General features: G+C 38.2%; 1 protein-coding gene across 3 annotated transcripts in view; it reads right to left on the reverse strand.

Moving 5' to 3' along the window:
• Positions 1-105: 105 nt before the first annotated feature.
• The window catches only part of LOC100891566, a 37,590-nt gene continuing 17,890 nt past the window's right edge, over positions 106-19,805 (reverse strand). For all 3 annotated transcript variants that reach the window (XM_030998886.1, XM_003729300.3, XM_011666558.2), the window contains exons 3-9: positions 17,949-18,190; positions 16,315-16,363; positions 15,278-15,380; positions 11,623-11,813; positions 9,796-9,965; positions 3,330-3,481; positions 106-2,917 (exon numbers count right to left, since the gene is read on the reverse strand). In XM_030998886.1, coding sequence (XP_030854746.1) covers positions 2,800-2,917; positions 3,330-3,481; positions 9,796-9,965; positions 11,623-11,813; positions 15,278-15,380; positions 16,315-16,363; positions 17,949-18,190 — 1,025 coding nt within the window. In that variant the 3' untranslated portion in view covers positions 106-2,799. The remainder of the gene's footprint in view (positions 2,918-3,329; positions 3,482-9,795; positions 9,966-11,622; positions 11,814-15,277; positions 15,381-16,314; positions 16,364-17,948; positions 18,191-19,805) is intronic.

Genomic DNA, 19,805 nt, shown 5'->3' on the forward strand with positions numbered 1-19,805 from the left:
GTTGTATCATGGTCTCAGAGAGTATGGAGAAGTGTATCTTAAAACCATGAAATTTGAATAACTGTGATATATTTATATAAAACAAAAGTCAAGTTAAACAAAATCGACTGCTTATTAAGTTCCTTTATTTGGTTAATATTCCATGTACCCATTATGATCTTGTACAAATTGATGGTCACATGTTATCAAGTACAAGCTTTATAGTTATTGAATACATCTCTTTGATAAAAATCACAAATATGATTATACAAACTTGATAATGTAAACAGCAAATAAGAAGTATAAAACAGTAGACCAACAACACCTATGTAAAAGAAAGTAACTTTAACATAAATTACCATATATATTAACATATATTATGTTTATCAGAATATACACCGTAGAAGATAATTTATCAATTTGAGGTAACTTTTAGGTGGATCGTTGTTCTGGTTTAACAAAAATTACATAGATAAATCTATTTGAAAATGTGCGTTTACTCAAGGCTGGAATTCGATGGCATAATTTATCACAATTGAAAAGTCAATCGTTGAATTCAAAGGCAGCATTGTGCTTATTGATTAGATTTATTATTTCATTACCATAGACATGGATATCAGCTAAATCTGTTTAAAAATTGAACTGTTGCTCAGCAGAAAGAAAGAAAAGAATATTTAAATATACAAAAGAAAGGCCTTTGATAAAGCGTTTGATTTCGATAGGATTTTACAAAATAGCATTGCAAAGCATTGGTGGATTAATTCATTTAAATAATACAAAGAGTTGAATACATCGTTTCGGGTAGCTATATATTGGGCATCAAATAATTGATAACTAAATCGATTGAAGGGTTGTGATATATTGCATTGTGTAGTTCAGATAAATATATCAACCTCAATCTCACATCGTAGATGGCCACATAGCAATATAAATACACAAAAACTGTCAATTAATGCTCCTGATTTGAAACTAAAAAATGGTAGGAGGAATTAAGACAAGAAAAACTATACAGAAACAAATTCGCAACTTCAAAATAAACTGCAGCATATGTTTCGGCAATAATATACGGCGATGTCTCTTCTTCTTTTGCAGCATAGCATAAAGCATCAACATGTCATTATTGTACTAAGCAGAGGGAGGTCTTTTTTTGTCTTAAATAATAAATGGCAATTCGCAAAAACACCGAATACAACTTGTTAGCATATGGAGATTGCCGTGCCATTCCAATTCATTGTTTGTGTTTATTATTTTGAATTGCTTATTTAAAACTGTTTGAATTTAGAAGACTGCATTTCTTCAAAAAAGTTTTTGAATTTGACGTAGATCAATAATCTTAACAATTATATCTTTCTGAGTTACATGCGCTGCTGTATGCTGGGGATAAATTAGTTAGTATATTACTAAGATGATCGACTTCTAGGAAAACTGTTACGAATTGAGTGTGAATTGAAGCCTAATTTACGTTTTCAACATCTTTGTCTCTGGTTATCACTGTACAAGTTTGAAGGTTTATGTGTTTACGTTATATTTCACTTCTCTTGCATTGTGTTCAATATCAACACTCAAGACTTATCACCACCAATTCCGCACTTATTTCGTTTTCCGTTTCTTTATGCCCGGTTAATAGTACTGTTAAAATCACCACATATAGTCCTTGTTAAGAGGTAGCTCCCTGTCTGTTAACGATCTGAAATCTCACAATATTCATATACTTCATACTATATACATTAAGTAACAGCTCTGTTTCTTTCTTTCATGCAAATCTATCGTATATTAATCATATTTACAGTAGCACATTTAAAATGTTACCTCATCGTTTCTCTCTTCGAAAAATCTAATATTAATAATTATAAATATGTTACACTTTCGGTGGGTGATGCAATTGACCAAAATCATGATCAAATAAAAAAAATAACAACTCCATGTAAAATTGCGAATCTTCCTTACACCCACTGGAGTTTGTTATTGGCATAAGCTTCTATACATAAATATATACAAAATATATATTCTGAATGAAATGCAATAATGCAGCCACGTTTCAAATAGAAATAATTCAATACATATCATACAGTTTAAGAATATATTATTGTTTTTTTCTCTAGGCACTTGTGGATAATTACATCAAATTACGGCATTCGTATTAAGGCAGACAAAAATGATCGGAATACCTCATAGCTTTATTAATCATCATGAATTCAGGTGGGTACTACCTTAATGTAAAAGTTAACAGTGCTCTTAAACTAGTGAGTGACATGATCTTACGAATGTAAGATAAATTCCAAACAATTTTGGTACGTTATTAAAGACATCTTTGTTTTTACCTTTTTATTATGATAGAGGTATTCGAGTATTTGGCAACGAATTCCTATAAATGTTTGAAACGTTTTTTTTAGATATCAGCCTGAATTTCTAAACCTTGAATTTCATTTTGTAAAAAAGTAATATTGAATACGTCAATTGATATAGTCATGAATAATTCATGTTACTAATCAATCAGTTTCTGATGTAGAGCATCAACAATGTTTGAGTCGGTTATTGATAAATAAATAACAAAAATGCAGCAAAATTTCTATCAGCAAGATAATTGCTATTCCTTCAAGATATATTCTCAAGAACATAAGACTAAAACCACTTCATTGATAAAAAGGTGGTATTTTATCCATTAATTTGGATCGCGAGGTAAATCTTATGCTGCAGCATTCTGGGAAAGTTATGTCTTCATTGATATTTAAAAAAAAAACTATCTATATCCTTAACAATACCAGACATCAAGTTTTGAAAGAAAGATGAACTCGATGGCTTATATGTCGTGGATGTGCTTCAGTAAATACCGAGTGTTGTCATGGTAACAGCTGTAGCGATACCTCCAAGAAACATGGATGGGATGGCGATGAAAGATAGTAAGGAGAGAGCACCGATACCTGAGAGGCCATGTCCACTGAAATAAAACAAGTATGATTCATTAGTCAATATATAGCCGACGAAATGGATACCATTGAGACTTTATTTCATTGACCAAATCTAACATAACACATTTCTTCACCCTGCCATTCGACGTCACAAGTGTTCATGATTTGAATGCTGGGTGATATTATTCAATTTGTTGAATATCTCTGGCCTGTGTGATGGATATTCACATCATTCCATTCAATATGATCAGTGTTCTTGAATAAGTTATATCTTTTAGTATACCCTAATAAAATACCATATATTTACTATGAATATAGTTTAAGTTCAACAAAAGAACGATGTGTCAACGATCGTATACCCCAATGTAAAAACCCCAACCATATAGTGACTTGATAAGTCCTTTAGAGAACGGTTGTCGTTCATACTTATAATTATCATACCTTGTACATCCACCAGCCAGTCTAGATCCATATATCATAACAGCACCACCCAGCAGTGCGTGTAGGGGAGGCACACCTATAGTTGATGCCCATGTACCAGAGGAAACAGATGAGATAGCAGCACCACCAATCGCTGATGAGATGTACAAGATCTAGATGAGAAAAATAGAATGTGGCAAAGTTTCAGCAAAAACCACTTTATCTTTAAGATAAATGAAATGGAAATTCTCAAGAAAGATCGATGATATTGTAGTATCTTGAACAACTGCACAATTAGCATTCCATACTTTCTGGTTGTCATTGGTTACTCGTAGAAGAACAATGTATAGTGTATTGCAATATGACCTGTACAGAAGTTGAACGGAGAATACACACACGTTATCAACCATGTAATTGAAGGCTGTTGTGTCGTCCTTTCGGCTGTCTAAATAAGGACCAAAAACATTACATTTGGCGACGAAGATGTGTGATTTCGTCATGAACCTGAACTTTCATGGACACAGTCCCTCGAGTCACTGCGTAAGTTACTTTGAGAACATTTCAACATGAATTTACCCCAGTTTGAGCGTTTTGAGTGCCATGATGATCTCGCGACCGTGGGTGTGAGATGGGGAAAATACGTGAAACGGCTAGAGAACTTTTTCCCTGCATTTGCTGTAACAGACGATGCCCAGAAGCGAGCGTTGCTCCTGCACTATGCCGGTCCTGATGTGCAGGAAATCTTTGAAACACTTCCAGACACAGCCACATCTTACTCTGCTGCCATTAAAGCGCTAGAGAAACATTTTGTTCCGTCTGTTAATGTGGAATATGAACGTTATCTGTTTCGTCAGTGTAAACAATTGAACAATGAAACTGTTGCTCAGTATCATCTCCGTTTGCAGAAGTTAGCTTCATCATGTCAATTCTCGGACAAAACTGCGGAAATCAAATCCCAAATCGTGTTTGGGTGTACTTCGCAAAATTTGAGGAGGTACGCACTTCGTGAAACTGTTACACTCGAAAAACTTCTTCATACTGCCCGCACGCTCGAGCAATCTGATCAGTATGCAGCCGAGATGGAGAGTGCTACATCTCGAGAATCAACTGTCGCTGCTACGCGTCATGACAAGCCCTCAAATCCGAACTCTGTCCAACGCCAATTTCGCACTCGTGGAAAACAGCAAGCGACCAGACAGAAAGTCACATGCAGGAATTGTGGTGGTCGGTTCCCACATCCCGCAGATAAACCCTGTCCGGCAAAAGGGGTTACGTGCCATTCTTGTGGAAAATTGAATCATTTCCAGAAGTACTGTTTATCTAGACCATTAAAGTCCAATTCTATCGCAATTCATACTGAACATACAGCAGCATGTCAATGCAGCTGTACTAGCTCTCCGCAGCCTGAGCCTCAGCGTGATCACCAACCTGCTCAGCATAGTAAGGAAGAGCAAGCTGAAACAAAGGACTATGTTTTCAATGTTAATTCTTCTTCAGCCAACGGACCGTTTGTTCAGATTGAGGTCAACGGGATCTCAATTTCAGCTTTAATCGATTCTGGTTCCTCAGTAACGATTGTGAGTCAGAACACGTATCGTTCGATTACACCAAGGCCTCATCTTGACGCGCCCTCCGTTCCTGTGTATGCGTATGGAAGCACAGTCCCGCTTGATGTTGTTGGAACATTCACCGCATCTGTCTCGTATAAATCGAAAACAGTGGAAACAAAGATATTTGTTGTCACGCACAGTGGTGATACACTGCTGGGTTGTAGCACTGCCACTGCACTTGGTCTCCTTCATATCACGTACAATCTTCAGCTAGAGCAGTCGTATAAGGATCGTTTCCTTGGTATTGGCAAACTGAAAGATCACCAATGCCATATTCATGTTGATGGATCCGTTCCTCCTGTAGCAATTCCCCACCGAAGGATTCCCTTCCACATAAGAAAGCGAGTGGAGCAGGAACTTGACAGATTGCAGGAACTTGATATCATAGAACCGGTACATGATACACCTACTCCGTGGGTTTCTCCGATCACTGTTGTCCCGAAGCGTAACAGTGATAACATCCGCATTTGTGTTGACATGCGTCACGTCAACAAAGCTGTGAAGCGCGAACGTCACATCACGCCAACCGTTGATGATCCTGTGTCTGCTTTGAATGGTGCCACAACATTTAGCACTTTGGATCTCAACTCGGGCTACCACCAGCTAGAGCTTGATGAAGAGTCTCGTCCGTACACAGTGTTCTCAACTCATGTCGGACTTTTTCGGTACAAACGACTCAACTTCGGGCTCGCATCTGCATCTGAGATCTTTCAGCACACCATTCAAGCTGTTCTTCAAGACCTACCGGGTGTCTTGAATATAAGTGATGATATTCTTGTGTTCGCGAACAACAAAGCGGACCATGACATTCGCCTCAAAGCTGTACTCGAACGCCTTCGTGAGGTGAACCTGACCTTGAACAAGGACAAATGTGTCTTTGCTGCTGACCGTGTCACATATTTTGGTCACGTTTTCTCATCCAACGGCATTAGCGCTGATCCGAGAAAGATCGAAGCCATCCGAGCGGTACCTGAACCTCGCACCGTGTCCGAAGTCCGCAGTTTCTTAGGCATGGTTAATTACTGTGCCAGGTTCATCCCTGGTCTGGCCTCGATTTCAGCACCTCTTCGCCATCTCACTAAGTCGGATAGTGAATGGGAATGGGGTCTTGCCCAAGCCTAAGATCAAGCAAAGAGTTTCGCAACAATGCACCATGGCATACTTCAATACGGCCAGCACCACTGAACTTATCGTTGATGCCAGTCCTCATGGTCTGGGAGCACTTCTTGTTCAGCATAACAAGGAGAACACGGTTCCTGTCGCGTTGGCAAGCAGAGCCCTCACAGACGTTGAATCTCGATATTCGCAAACAGAGCGTGAAGCCCTAGCCATCACATGGGCTATTGTCCATTTTCATGTGTATTTGTATGGTGGATCGTTTGTAGTCACAACTGACCATAAGCCGCTAGTATCGCTCTTCAACAACTGTCATGCTAAGCCACCGCTCCGTCTTGAAAGATGGATCCTGAAGCTGCAAGCGTATGACTACACCGTCCAGTATCGTCCTGGTCAGCATAACCCCGCTGACTACCTCTCGCGACATCCTCAGCTATCGGTGATGAGCGTATCTGATGATCAATCCATGGCGGAAGCTCATGTTAGTTTTGTGGCATATCATGCAGTTCCGAAGTCAGTATCAATGTCCGAAATCTCTGAAGCCACAAAACAGGACCCAGTCCTACAGCACGTCATTCGCACCATCAAGAACAACAACTGGCATGACCTTCTTGCGACCTCTACTGAAAACCAATCAGAACTCCAGAGCTTGTTCATTATTCGCGAGGAATTGACAGTGGATGACAATTCTCTTCTCCTCCGCGGACATCGCATAGTAGTCCCGCAGTCTCTTCGTAAACGCATCATTGATATTGCACATGAGGGACATCAAGGCATCACAAAGACAAAGAGTCTTATCCGTGAAAAAGTGTGGTTTCCCTCTATTGACAAGATGACAGAGAAAATTGTTCGTGATTGTATCACATGCCAGTCTAACACAATCGAGCATGTCAAAGAGCCTCTGCGCATGTCCCCTCTGCCCCAAAAAGCGTGGTCAGAACTTAGCATTGATTTCGCTGATCTCCCCTCAGGTGACCACCTGCTTGTTGTTATGGATGACTATTCTCGTTTCCCCGAGGTTGAAATTGTCTCATCTACTTCAGCTCAGCAAGTCATCCCCAAGCTAGACAGAATTTTCTCAAGTTTCGGCGTTCCTGATATCGTCCGTACGGATAATGGGCCTCCTTTCAACAGTCGTGAATTCGCCGACTTTGCCGACTACCTGGGTTTCAAGCACAGAAGGGTAACCCCCAGGTGGCCCCAAGCGAACGGTGAAGTTGAAAGATTTATGAGAACACTGAAGAAAGCCTATCGCTCTGCCATCGCTCAAAACAAATCGTGGAAGCAAGAGCTCTACAGATTTCTTCGCAATTACCGCGCCACGCCGCATACCACGACTGGTGTCCCCCCTGCCACACTCCTGTTTGGCAGACCTGTCCGTACTCGCCTCCCTGAGCCTATAGTTCCCGTCTCCGACATTCAAGAACGAAATTCGGATAATCAACTCCGCTCTCGCGATCGTGGCAAGAAAGCGAAAATGAAAGCGTACGCGGATAGTCACGGTACAACACGCGAGAAGGATATCGATGTAGGAGACACAGTTCTTGTCCGCCGTGATGGTATAGTGTGCAAACATCAGTCCCCGTACCTTTCCACACCATACAAAGTAGTTAGGAAGAAAGGTTCACGAATCACTGTACGTCATGGTAATCACTACATCACGCGAAACGCATCACGTTTCAAGCGTTACACTGGTCCTATTCCCTGTGACCAATCTGCTAACAATGATCAAATTGAAATTGACCTTAGTGATGATAATGCACAAGGACAACAACTTGTTGTGCAACCGCGACGTAATCCTAGACGCAATCGACGACAACCAGCACGGTTGCGCGATTATGTTTAGTTCACAGTCTATTCATTACTCATAAACTAGTCAAAGACAAAGAAAACTGGAGAAATGCACAATATGACTAAATGATGAGACATTGACTCTTAATCTTGCATTTTTTACAAAAAAAAAAAAAAAAAAACTTTTGATGGCAAACTTTTTATTCAGGTTACTGTATGCATTTATGTGTATTTAAACAAATTATTGTTCTAACCTGTCACAATGGACGTTTGCATAATGTTCATGTGAGTTTGCATTTCTGATCAAGATTAGATCTCAAGGGTGGATTTCATATTATCTTTTTATTCTTTGCTGTTAGTTTAATTATTGCATGTAACTTGATTAATGGCTCAGAGTGTCGTAACTATTGGTTTGAAATTATTTTCCGTGTATAACAGATTTGCATTTACTCAGTATGCTTTGTAAACACTTATAGCTTAATTGTTAAAAAAAAAAAAAAAAAAAAAAACCAATCAAACAAACAAACACAAACTAGAGCCTCCAGAAATCTGGTTCAATTTTATAAATATTGCTCTTCAATGTTACGGAGTTGGAAGTAATTTATAAGGTTTTATAAAGAGCGAATTCCAATTGAATCAGTTTAATTTTCTACGTTCATACAAAGAAAATATTTTGTACACTTGGCTATTTTTCAAAAGGGAAAGAAGAAAGGAAAATGTAAAAAGGTGTTATTTGTTGCCATTATATTGTGTTTATGAATGAATATCAGTTTTGCACAGTTTGAAGGTTTGTACATGTGTATTTGCTGATTGCTATGTTTTATAATCTATGATATTTGATATTTGAGTTCATATTGTTCGATGCTATTGCCTCATGCCTACAATGTATGACAGAACAGTCAATTGCATTTTTTATGCTTTATTATACTGAAACAGACTTGAGTGCTAAGAACAAGATTTTTATGCTAGCAAACAGTTATTGACCTCTGCAGGTCATAGGTAATTTTGATCTGTTGATATGAAAATATATCACTACATAATCAGCTTATTTCAACCATGAATACTTCCTAAAAGCCTAATTTACAACTTTTAGAGTTCACATTTTATTAGATGGTATATTGCTATATGCATAAGCTCTGCATGATCTCACAAAGTGAATTATTTCTTGTTTGAAGTATATATATGTAATACTGGCTATCTGTAGCAAGTTTTGTTTTATGCAAGTTAGTTATTTAACCATTACATGTGTACATGAGTTCTATACATGGCTTTGTGCAAATTAGCTGAGTTTGGTTAATGTTCAAGTTTGGTTTTATACTCTAAATGAGTTACAACTTGTTTTGATGTTTTTTCCAAAGTTTGTTCTTACATGGTCTAAAACACATTGATGAATGATTGTTACAGTTTGATGATGTCAAACAAGCCATAGAAATAACAACAGCTACACTGTGATTGACTTATCTCATTATAGAAAGGTTTTAATCCAGGTAGGGAGGATTGTAGTATCTTGAACAACTGCACAATTAGCATTCCATACTTTCTGGTTGTCATTGGTTACTCGTAGAAGAACAATGTATAGTGTATTGCAATATGACCTGTACAGAAGTTGAACGGAGAATACACACACGTTATCAACCATGTAATTGAAGGCTGTTGTGTCGTCCTTTCGGCTGTCTAAATAAGGACCAAAAACATTACAGATATGAGTTACGTTTCATTTATTTGTGCTATATTTCTACTTCTAGCGTATACATGTATTGGTTTCCATAATGTAAATTAAAACCCAAATCAATAAAGATCGATTAATTTGTGATAATATATTATTTAAAATGACTAAGAGGAAATTTATGGAGAGTAAAGTAATTTCAGAGAGGAGAGTCTTCTTCATGAATATATCAAATCGTGATATGATTTCGATATGACATAGGAGACCCCTATATAACCCATATTGAAACAAACTAAAAACCCACCTGCCACCAGTTCTTGATGCCTGTTCTGGATGCCTTGAGGTACGGTGAATATCTCTCTAAGAGACTCCAAGGAATCACTTGAGATACCATGGTACAGTATCCTCTACTGCCACCTATCGGTTCATCTACAGCCAGGACGATGGGTAGCTGAAGACATCCTACCAGGGCACCTATATACACCAAAAGAGGGGCAAATATTTTTTATTGTGGGATGACAGATTGCTTAATGAAAAGAAATGTTGATGATCTACTAGTAATACAGATACTAAAACAATGATGATGAGGAATAGATAAAGTATTTTCGTTTTGATTGAACCAATGTTTTTTTTTTAATCGTCAAATTAAAGAATAAAATTAGGAAAGTGCAAATAGTATTCCCTTCTGAAGACGTACGAAACATCAAATATGAATACTACAGACAATGTCATGTAGGGTGCATGATATTGCATTATATCTGGCAGCATGACACCAGTAGGATGTTAAGGAACTTATTCATAATAATATATTTTAGAATGTAGGGGGAGTCGTCAGCTGCTGATACGAACACCTGACGTATGGTTTCGGACAGTAGACCTATAGAAGTACACCTGATACTCTATGAATTATTAAAGTAGACGATTAGATCAAAGAATCATGCCTAACAACACATTCACAGCAGAACTGTACATAACAGTCGTCCTATATATGCTGGGTACAATTGAAACAATGAATGAGAGCCAAGTGAATGGGTGAACATGATAGTATTTTGGAGTATTGTGAGATACAGTCATCGGGAGAGTAGCCTTATTAACCACTTCCTTCGTCAAATTCAATGAATCCGATGGCTGATTGACTGATTGGTTTGTGTCAGTGTAGGGGTACCAGCATCATGCTCGATGGTCACGTATACATAAATACAACCTGTCTACAACGGACACTTTTTACTGTTTTTCTCTCATGGTGACCTTCATAGCCAGGATTGTATCTAATGTCTGTATAATTATAACAACGACCCTGGTCGGTCTTTAAAATGGACTCAATAATACCAGAATGATGATGGGTGCAACACGGAATAGTGATAAGGTCTGGTTAGGGCTGATCCTTATATTGCCAGTGACAGCTTAAATCCTTCCCCATTATGATAATGAGGTTAACCAAACTAGCGGTGAATGACTTACGATGAATCGTTGGACGACCTAGACAGATTCAAAACACAACTAGGTTTCCCATTAATCCTCTATCTTTGTCTTCTTTCTCATCCTCCCAAAGCCCACTTCTTTTGCGGCAACTTTGTTTCCTAGCTATAGTTCAGGGCATAATCCTTCCCTCTTTTTCATTCCTCCTCCTCCTCCTCCTCCTCCCCTCTCCGTCTTTTTTTTATTCTTGATGTTCCTTTTCGTTTTGTTTTTGTTTCTACTACATTCCACGAGACCAATAATGTAAGTTTGATGGACCTTCAGAAAAGGTGCCAGCTAGGGGTTTGCCAAATTGACATGTCTTGATAAATGTATTCACCACTCATGGGTTTGATTTCCCTTGTCAGCTAATATTTTTTTTTTCATTCAAAGATGCCCTTCTATTACGTTACCCGGGGGATCACAAGATCGACAATGTTGGTTTTGTGGGATGTCGGACTTCCGGGTAATCTCTCCCCAACCAGTATCCTTGTCACTTTTGTCATTTCTTTCAACCCGTATATCAACTTATTATCTAAGCTGCAAAATGTAATGATTTAAGATTCTTCTTCACTCGTCTGTTGCAGGCTATTTGAAGAAGAGAACAAAGTGGTTATATACAGTAGGCTTGTGGTTATAGTTTAATGGAAGAAGTGACCAGACTATTACTCACCAGCCAGTACAGGTGGCCACGATCTGAGTGATATGAAATCAACCAGTCCAGTCGGTACATCACTTGTATTGGGAGCTGTAAGCTCAGTCTGCCATGGGGCCAGGTATTCGATTAAGACCAGGGCTAGAATAATGACCAGGCCTACCGGTAAGGCCAACATGACGTAAGGAACACCAACATGCTCATCTAACCTGCATGAATATATAGGAGACGATAGGCTACAAGTTAACATGACCAAGCTAAAGTGACTTCTTTTTAATAAGTTAATATGACAAAGCTCACATTGATATAAGGAGATATAATACAAGGAGTGGGAGTGAAAAGGAGTGGGAGTGATGAAAAGAAGACACAAACTCACAATTTCAAAAAAAAACGTTCCATTGATTACAATCTCTTAGAAAGATAGCAACTGTAAAACTAGTCATTGCCATGTCCAAAACAAAAAATAAATGCGAGAGTCAACAGGCCGTAAAAAATGATCTTCCTTATTTTCTTTCTCGTAACGATCGAGTCACTGTCGTTTCTAAAAGAATCTACAGGCTGATAGAGATGTCTAAAACATTCATGTCGTTTCTTACTTAACAAGCTATGTGGTTTGTGGTAACGTATGTTAATCGAAACATTCTTGTGGTAATGGATGTGACAAAACTTATCGGAAAGAACAAAAATCGGGATGATAAAGTTTGATAAAGACGGGGAGAAAAAAAAACATTGCGGTGTACCGCATCAATTTCTGACATTGTTACAGTGGTGCTGCATCAAATCCGTCTAGATCAGTGACATCATATTTGGTTTTGGGAATCTTCCAAACTTCTATTGTGTTCTCTCCAGTGAAAATGCATGAACATGAATATAAAAAGTGTACTGAGGAGGAAAAAAGGACGTAATTTTCTTATTAAACAGAGGAACGCATGTCACAAATGAAAGAGAGAGAGGGAGAGAGTGAGAAAGAGAGAAGGGAGGGGGGGGCGAAGGGGGAGATTTTGTATAATTGGTGTGCTAATCTCCACGTATTCCGATACCTATTGTTTGTTTAATTCATCTTTAAATATTGAGAAGTCTTTTTTTTAACAGTACAGACGATAATTGCTTTGACAATAAAACAAAGTCCAAGAGCTCTTAGGAAGTTTCAAAGTGCTTTCATGAGGTCAGAGATCGGTCGATGTCTCTTCTTTGGATTTAATCGCATGTCTAACAGAGATATGTCCTTGTAGAAATCAGGAGACAATTACGATTTGATCAGTATTAATAGCTTGTCTAACTACGCCCCCGTTTCTTTCTTTATATTTAAAAAAAACACCCTTGGACCTCATGTAACGCACTGTGGTAACTCCCTGTCAGTTACTTATATTCAGGAATGGTATAAGACACACACAATTTTTTTTTACAGATTCACGATGCCGAAATAACATAGACAATTTAACCTATATTGTGTTTAAAGATTATCATAATCCATTCTTTAAAAACAAATTGTTAGCTACGTTGTGTTGGGGTGTATATTTGTACATCATTTATAAAGTTCAATACAATTTGTGTACATGTACACGCAATTTGTTGACGATAACAATACTAACTTTAATGATGTTGGAATGATCTACCCCTATCAGTACGGGAGAAAGCATCAGTGTCTTGATTTCGTAGAATTTTAATATCACAAATGTTAATGTATTCAATAATTATTCATATTTATTCATTACATTCTCATTCATTGTTGTGATACTATTGTGTGTTAGTAGTACCCGACACGATTACCATTTTCTGGTCCCATTTATCCTTTTAATGTTATACATTCACATTTTATTGTTATATTGATGTTCTTTTTGTTTGGATAATAAACTTCAAGCTGCTCACATCAACCATGCAAGGTGATAGGCTAACGATTCCGGTGCTCACAGCATTCAAGAACCCCTCCCCCCAGGAACCCATACACACCTTGGGTGGAGAGTGGCAAATGCAGATCAATTTCACTCATCTCTGATGAATTAGTTGGAGTTGTCCCTTCGAGCATTTGGCAGTATGAAGGGGTTGGAAAATTATTTCACTTCCACCTCACCATCATTTCTCCCTAGTTCACCCCCTTCCTACTCCTCCACCCCACCCCTCTCTCTCCCATCTCTCTCTCCCTCTCTCTCTCTCTCTCTTTCTCTCTCTCTCTCTCTCTCTCCCTCCCTCCCTCCCACCCTCTCTCTCTTCCTCTTTCTCTTGCCCTCTCACACTTTCCCTTAGGTGATATAGAAAGGTGATTCGAACCCCTGTCCAAACTTGTCATCAAGCTCATTCAACCATGCAGCCTAGATTCTTGAGGTACCGTTCATCATCTTCCGCTTGTCGACTTGTCATCTTTTATCAGATCTCATAATGACCTTCCCCTTCTCTATTGAATTGAGGTCTATGCCAGCTATATCTCCAGGCAATAGCTCTACTTGATAGGTAGTCTTCAAATGAAACGGTATTTCCTCTCATATTATTCCTTTTGAAATCATCTTAATAATATTATGCAGGTAAACTACAATGGAATTATTATTGCGCTTGAACGCGTTTGATGGACATTATAGCTGTTAATAACTCAGTCATTTTAACAAAACAAAAAATGATAATGATCTAGACTTTAAAACATGGTTAAAGTTGGTTATAACCGTTTTTCTCTACTGAGCACTCCAAAATTTTAAATCGCTCCCTCGCGCATGAAAAGAAAGAGCTAAAATACCGCCCAGATGATGAAAATCGGTTTTAACAAGGAGGGGCCCAAAGTGTATAAACTAATGTAAAAGAAATGTCAGTTCAGTTTGTCAGGTTGAATTCAATAAAGAGAGATTATAGGTCTATAGTAGCGAGACTACACAGCACAGGTGTACAATAAAGCAATTACAGTAGACAATAGCAAAGAGAGAAAGGAAGTGACTCGTCGAATCGCCCCAAAAGTCAACAATTATGTGATTAGGAGCCGCCAACAGACACCAGGTACATGTCTCTCATCGCATCATCGGGCAGCTCTGGCATGGGACCTATCACAAGATTCGCTACTCACCCCAGTATCCTCCCTCGTCAAGGTCAAAGTCAAGCTCATTGTAAACAAAAATAGAACAGCATCATCCCACATGAAACCGTCTCATATCGACTTGTTACAATTATAAAGACACAAAGATCGATGCCAAACTTTAAAAGCATGTTATCTTACCATGTTTACGTTTTACAAAGTATAGCTTGTATCATTCATACGAGCTATGGTGCATGCTCCCTTTTCTATATCTCGCTTCATTCCATTCCTCTCTAACTCTCTCTCTCTCTCTCTCTCTCTTCTCCTCTCCCCCCCCCCCCCCTCTCTCTCTCTCTCCATCTCTTCCATGGCCACTCATCTTTCTTCTTATTGTACCTCCAACTCATGATTTTGCAGTCCCTTTTTCCCTTCACTTTTCATCTAATTCTTCACTGTTGTTTGGTATATTTCGTGTTTGTGCTCTCTCTCTCTCATGTAGATATAAAGTTCTTATACCAGGTCAGTGAGGTCAGTGAGGTCATGAACTGTGCCTCAATAGAATGAAGGTTATACAAAATTAATATTATGTTTTCTTAATTCCCCTTAAATCACCGGATAATTTTACTATTTTATAAATAGTTTGAAAGGAAAAACTGAACGTTTGTTGCAATAACTTACTTTCCAACTGTGATTTGTTTGGCGGGTTTGATCATTCTGTTGAAGGTTTGTTCTGTAAATCCATATAGCACTGCTCCAATCAGACATCCAACAAACGTCATACCTGTATCGAAATAAGAGTTTTTATGGAACAAAGGTTACGTGTTTTTCACCATCATTACCTTGGAAAAAATGTGGGTTACTTCAAAGTTATTATAACCCATCGTAACTATTGTACCAAGCCTCTATAATAACCACCAAACCTTGGATGTATTCAGTTCCTTTATGTTGTATTCATTTTATTTGTTGATCTTGTTAGAATGTTTTCTGAGAAAGAAACATGACAGAAGTAATTTCCGCATTCAGTTAAAACCGCCATCTTCAATGCAATTTACGAGAGACTGTTATTCTTTTCTATTATATTTCTTCACGAGGGATGGGTGCATGGTTAAGCATTCATGCCACACCAAAGTGTTTTCTCGAATGGCTAATTATTTCAGAGCATGCACAGACTGAGTAACAGTTCTTATAATGTAAAAACAGCTCCAAAGAATGACCGAAAGAAAAGGACTAATGGTTCTTTGAAAATTTCAATTGTGTGCAGATACTTCCACTGATTTGTCCTGAAACCTTGCAATTCTCTACTGAAGGGGTCTGGTGGATTACCCTACCATTTTTCTGATTTTAAATGGTATCTTCTAAATCCAATCATCATGATCATCATTTGAAAATTGAAAGCAAATGATTGACGATATTCAGCTGCAAAATATATGTAGAAAACTATACACATTATCAGGACACTATGAACTTGGTTCAAACATAAACTGCATTTACACTACAGTATCATCATAATATCAAGTATCAAGTAATATCTGTATGATCATAACTATTTTGTATAATAGCCGGAGCATTGCTTATGTGGATTAATGTTGTATCCCTTTCAAATCAGGCAAACAATAAGAATTATTAGGTCGAATAGCGTGTTAATTGAATTTGTGGTGATCATGAAGAAACAATAAACTTCAAGTGACTGTTTAAATTGAAAGTTTCTTTAATACCTGCATGTTGCACACCGGCTCCTACTTCGATCAGAACAGCTCCTGGACACTAGGGGGGAAAGCAACGAAGAACATTAGTAATTGTTTTTCTTGGTGGAGGTTATCGTTGACGCACCGGTATTGGTGATGTTGGTGGTGGAGGCAGTGGTTATATGGTGGTGGTGGTGGTGGGTAATTTGATAATAGTGACGATGGTGGTTGTGGAGTAGTAGTGGTGGTGGCTTGTTGTAATAATGATGATGATGATGATGATGGTGGTGGTGGTGGTGGTGGTGGTGGTGGTGGTGGTGGTGGTGGTGGTGATGGATGGTGGTGGTGGTGGTGGTGAGGAATGGATGGTGGAGGGAGAGTGGTAATAACAGAGGTAGTGAAGAGAACGAGCCAGGATAACGGTGATGATAATCATAAGTGATATAACAAAATATGGCGGTTTGAGTTATTTTTATAATCTGGAACATTAGATAATCCAGATTACATTTATCCATACTACTTTTTGGATTCTCTATATGGTAAAGCCTTACATAAGCGTGGCTATTGCGAGAGAGTTCGAGGATTTTGCAATGTGTCAGCTGAGGGACTAATCCGCTAAAAAATAATTGTAATGGCATTGCGTCATATAAGATAATCCAAAGAAGCTTCCAAATGTATACGCAATCGACCATGCAAGCAAGGACACTTGTAAATAGAAAAGGATGGACTAGAATAGCATTTAAACAAAACAGCTACTCCCTGGGGATGAGATGGAGATAAAATGGTAAACATCTTTTGTATCGAAGGATTTCTCAAGTTTTGCAAGAAATTCTTCTTCTTATTGGACTATTAGGCCATGCAGGAATTCACTCAACGCAGAATGCTTCCGTTGAGAATTGCCTTCATCTGATCTAGCGAATAGATGTTTCGTGTTGTTAATTGAATCAGAAGGTGGTGGTATAATATAACGCATAAAAACAAACGTTTCCGTTTAATATGATAGGAAAGTAATGAGAATACCAGGGTCCATGATTATTGTTCATCTGGTCGCTAAGACGATGACATTGGAATAAATGATGAAATTTATACTTTCTGATGACGCTTAGATATAAATTTATATCGTCCCATTGGCGGGATTTGTGATTCAATCAAGGACTTCCGAAACATAATTACAGGTGTAATGGTTCTTTAATTGATAAAAATGTAACGCTGTTTCTCCCTGACCTCTAAGCTGAATGGTAATCAACTTTGCGGTTTGAAACTCTGTATTTGCCCGATTTGATGTAAGACATAGCTGTTTTTAGCTGTTGTTCATCTTAATAGGATATTAATATATTTTACTTTTTCGTGTTGCAACATACACAGAACTGTTGTTACAATTTGCCTCAATAAAATCTATTCGTTCACTTTGGGGTTTTGTACATGTTTTAAATGATATCCATTCTTGATGTCTTGTTTTTTTCTCTGTAGTATAACTTTGTGCAAAACATACTTTTGAGATCATGACATGTTTGGAAAAACACATTTTATACGTGGATGAAGGAATAAATTGAGTTCATTTGACAAATTGTGCTCTTTTTGGAATAAGTTAGCACATTGAACGATGAAATTAATTAATTTTAATTTATCTGAATGCGTAGTGATTTAAGTGGAAGGTGACTTACGGCTCCTGACAAGGCCATACCAATGCCCAACATAGCACCACCAATACCAGCTCCTGCTACTCCTTTGCTGTTCATCCGACAACCAAGGTTATTACGTGCTGACTGGAACTTAGATGCGGTGAAGGGGAGCAGCGAAAGGATGCTAAACCAAACGATGCTTGTTACGATGGCCGAAAGAAACATCTTGAGCATGACGAAATTCTGGAAAAGCATCTGCCCTCGGATATTATGAGGCTCGAAAACTGAGATAAAGATGATATGGAATCACATAAGTATTAAAGTTTCATCTTGTTTTTTTCTTCCTGTTTCTGTGTACACAAGTTCATTGATTACATAAATGGTATAGGGGTAGTTTATAATTCATAGAAAATGTCCTATGGTTCAAAAGAATTGAGGAGAGCGACATAAGAGGAAGGTTGAGATCAATGAAGAATGAAAGAAAGACATGAGCAAGGAGGGCGAATCATTATAATAATAATAATATTCCGCTTTTATATAGCGCTGCTTAATATACGTCTATACGATGTCTCTAAGCGCTTTACAGATATACTGATGAAGGTGTTAAAATTTAAAAGAGACTGAAAACCAAGTTTAGCAAACTTAGACGAGCAAGTGGAAAGATAAAGAGGGGAAATCAGAAAAGAAGGAAGCCAGATTGAAAAACAATGAGAAATCCTATGAATGAACCCCCCCCCCCCAACAACAACAACAAAAAAGTGGCCCTTGAAGATACTAAGGCGGCATAGATGAAAGGATTTCGGAAAGAATGCAATATTTCCTGGTTTACTATTCATTATCTGTCAATGTCAATATTTTATATCCTGTGTAGGTGAAAACCCGCCAGGTATAACACTCCGCCCACTTTAACAGGAAGCGTGTTATATCACAGCAAGTGGGCTTACGTGCGACCCTCAAACCATATCACGTTACCTACTTAGCGAAACTAGTGAAGGACACTATAGAATCCGCATTTTCCATATAATCATTTTTTTTATAATTACTATGCACATATTAATAATTATAGATATCTCTTTCATGACTTTTGAATTTTTGCGAATCTTTGCCTTATGTTGCGGAAAATAAACATTGTTGTAGTCCCAGATTTTGTGCCCATGCACCACTTAGTCACCGTCAATATTACATTCATAATCCCTTTCACATCCTTTCACGAAAATCTTCCTCATTCACTAAGCTCAATGAGCCATCACCCCAGTCATCATTGGCAGTTTCATCATCCTCATCCTACTAAATCATGCTTTCTTTTATTCATTGATGACGGTACACGATCAGCTTCAATGGACCAGTCTGTATTCTTTGCCAATATTCAACAATCGATGGCTAATTTAGTTTGGTTATAAGAGCAGGACCAATAATGACTAAAAACGATACCGCAGAAATGATTAGTTTTCCCAAACCTGTTACCGCTGGAAAATGGCAGGCATCCTAACCCTATACCCTGGGGGCTTATCCAGGTATATCCCGAGGACGCGAACCTTGGGCATTATATATCTTACAGGGACGTTTATCAAGCGATATCAATACTATTTTATCATAACAACAAATTGCGTTATTCGTCATTCAAATCCAACTCCTTTGATATATAGCGCGACAGACCTCGCGGCTTATAGTGAAGGCAGAGGGAAAAAGAGGAAAATATCCTCGTCGGATTTTCATTGAACTTGGACGCCATTATGTTTGCGTAGTAGCCCGGATCCTTGCACTCAATCACCAGTCATATCAATGACCTTGTTCACATATGATGATTAATCCACCGTCCAGAGGTCAATGCTACGTGCGCTTGGTGTGAACAGGTCTGCTATTATAACTATTCTATATTTTCAATAATAAATTCAAATG

This window comes from Strongylocentrotus purpuratus, unplaced genomic scaffold, assembly GCF_000002235.5.
Source record: "Strongylocentrotus purpuratus isolate Spur 01 unplaced genomic scaffold, Spur_5.0 spur5_scaffold_5, whole genome shotgun sequence".
Classification (NCBI taxonomy): domain Eukaryota; kingdom Metazoa; phylum Echinodermata; class Echinoidea; order Camarodonta; family Strongylocentrotidae; genus Strongylocentrotus; species Strongylocentrotus purpuratus.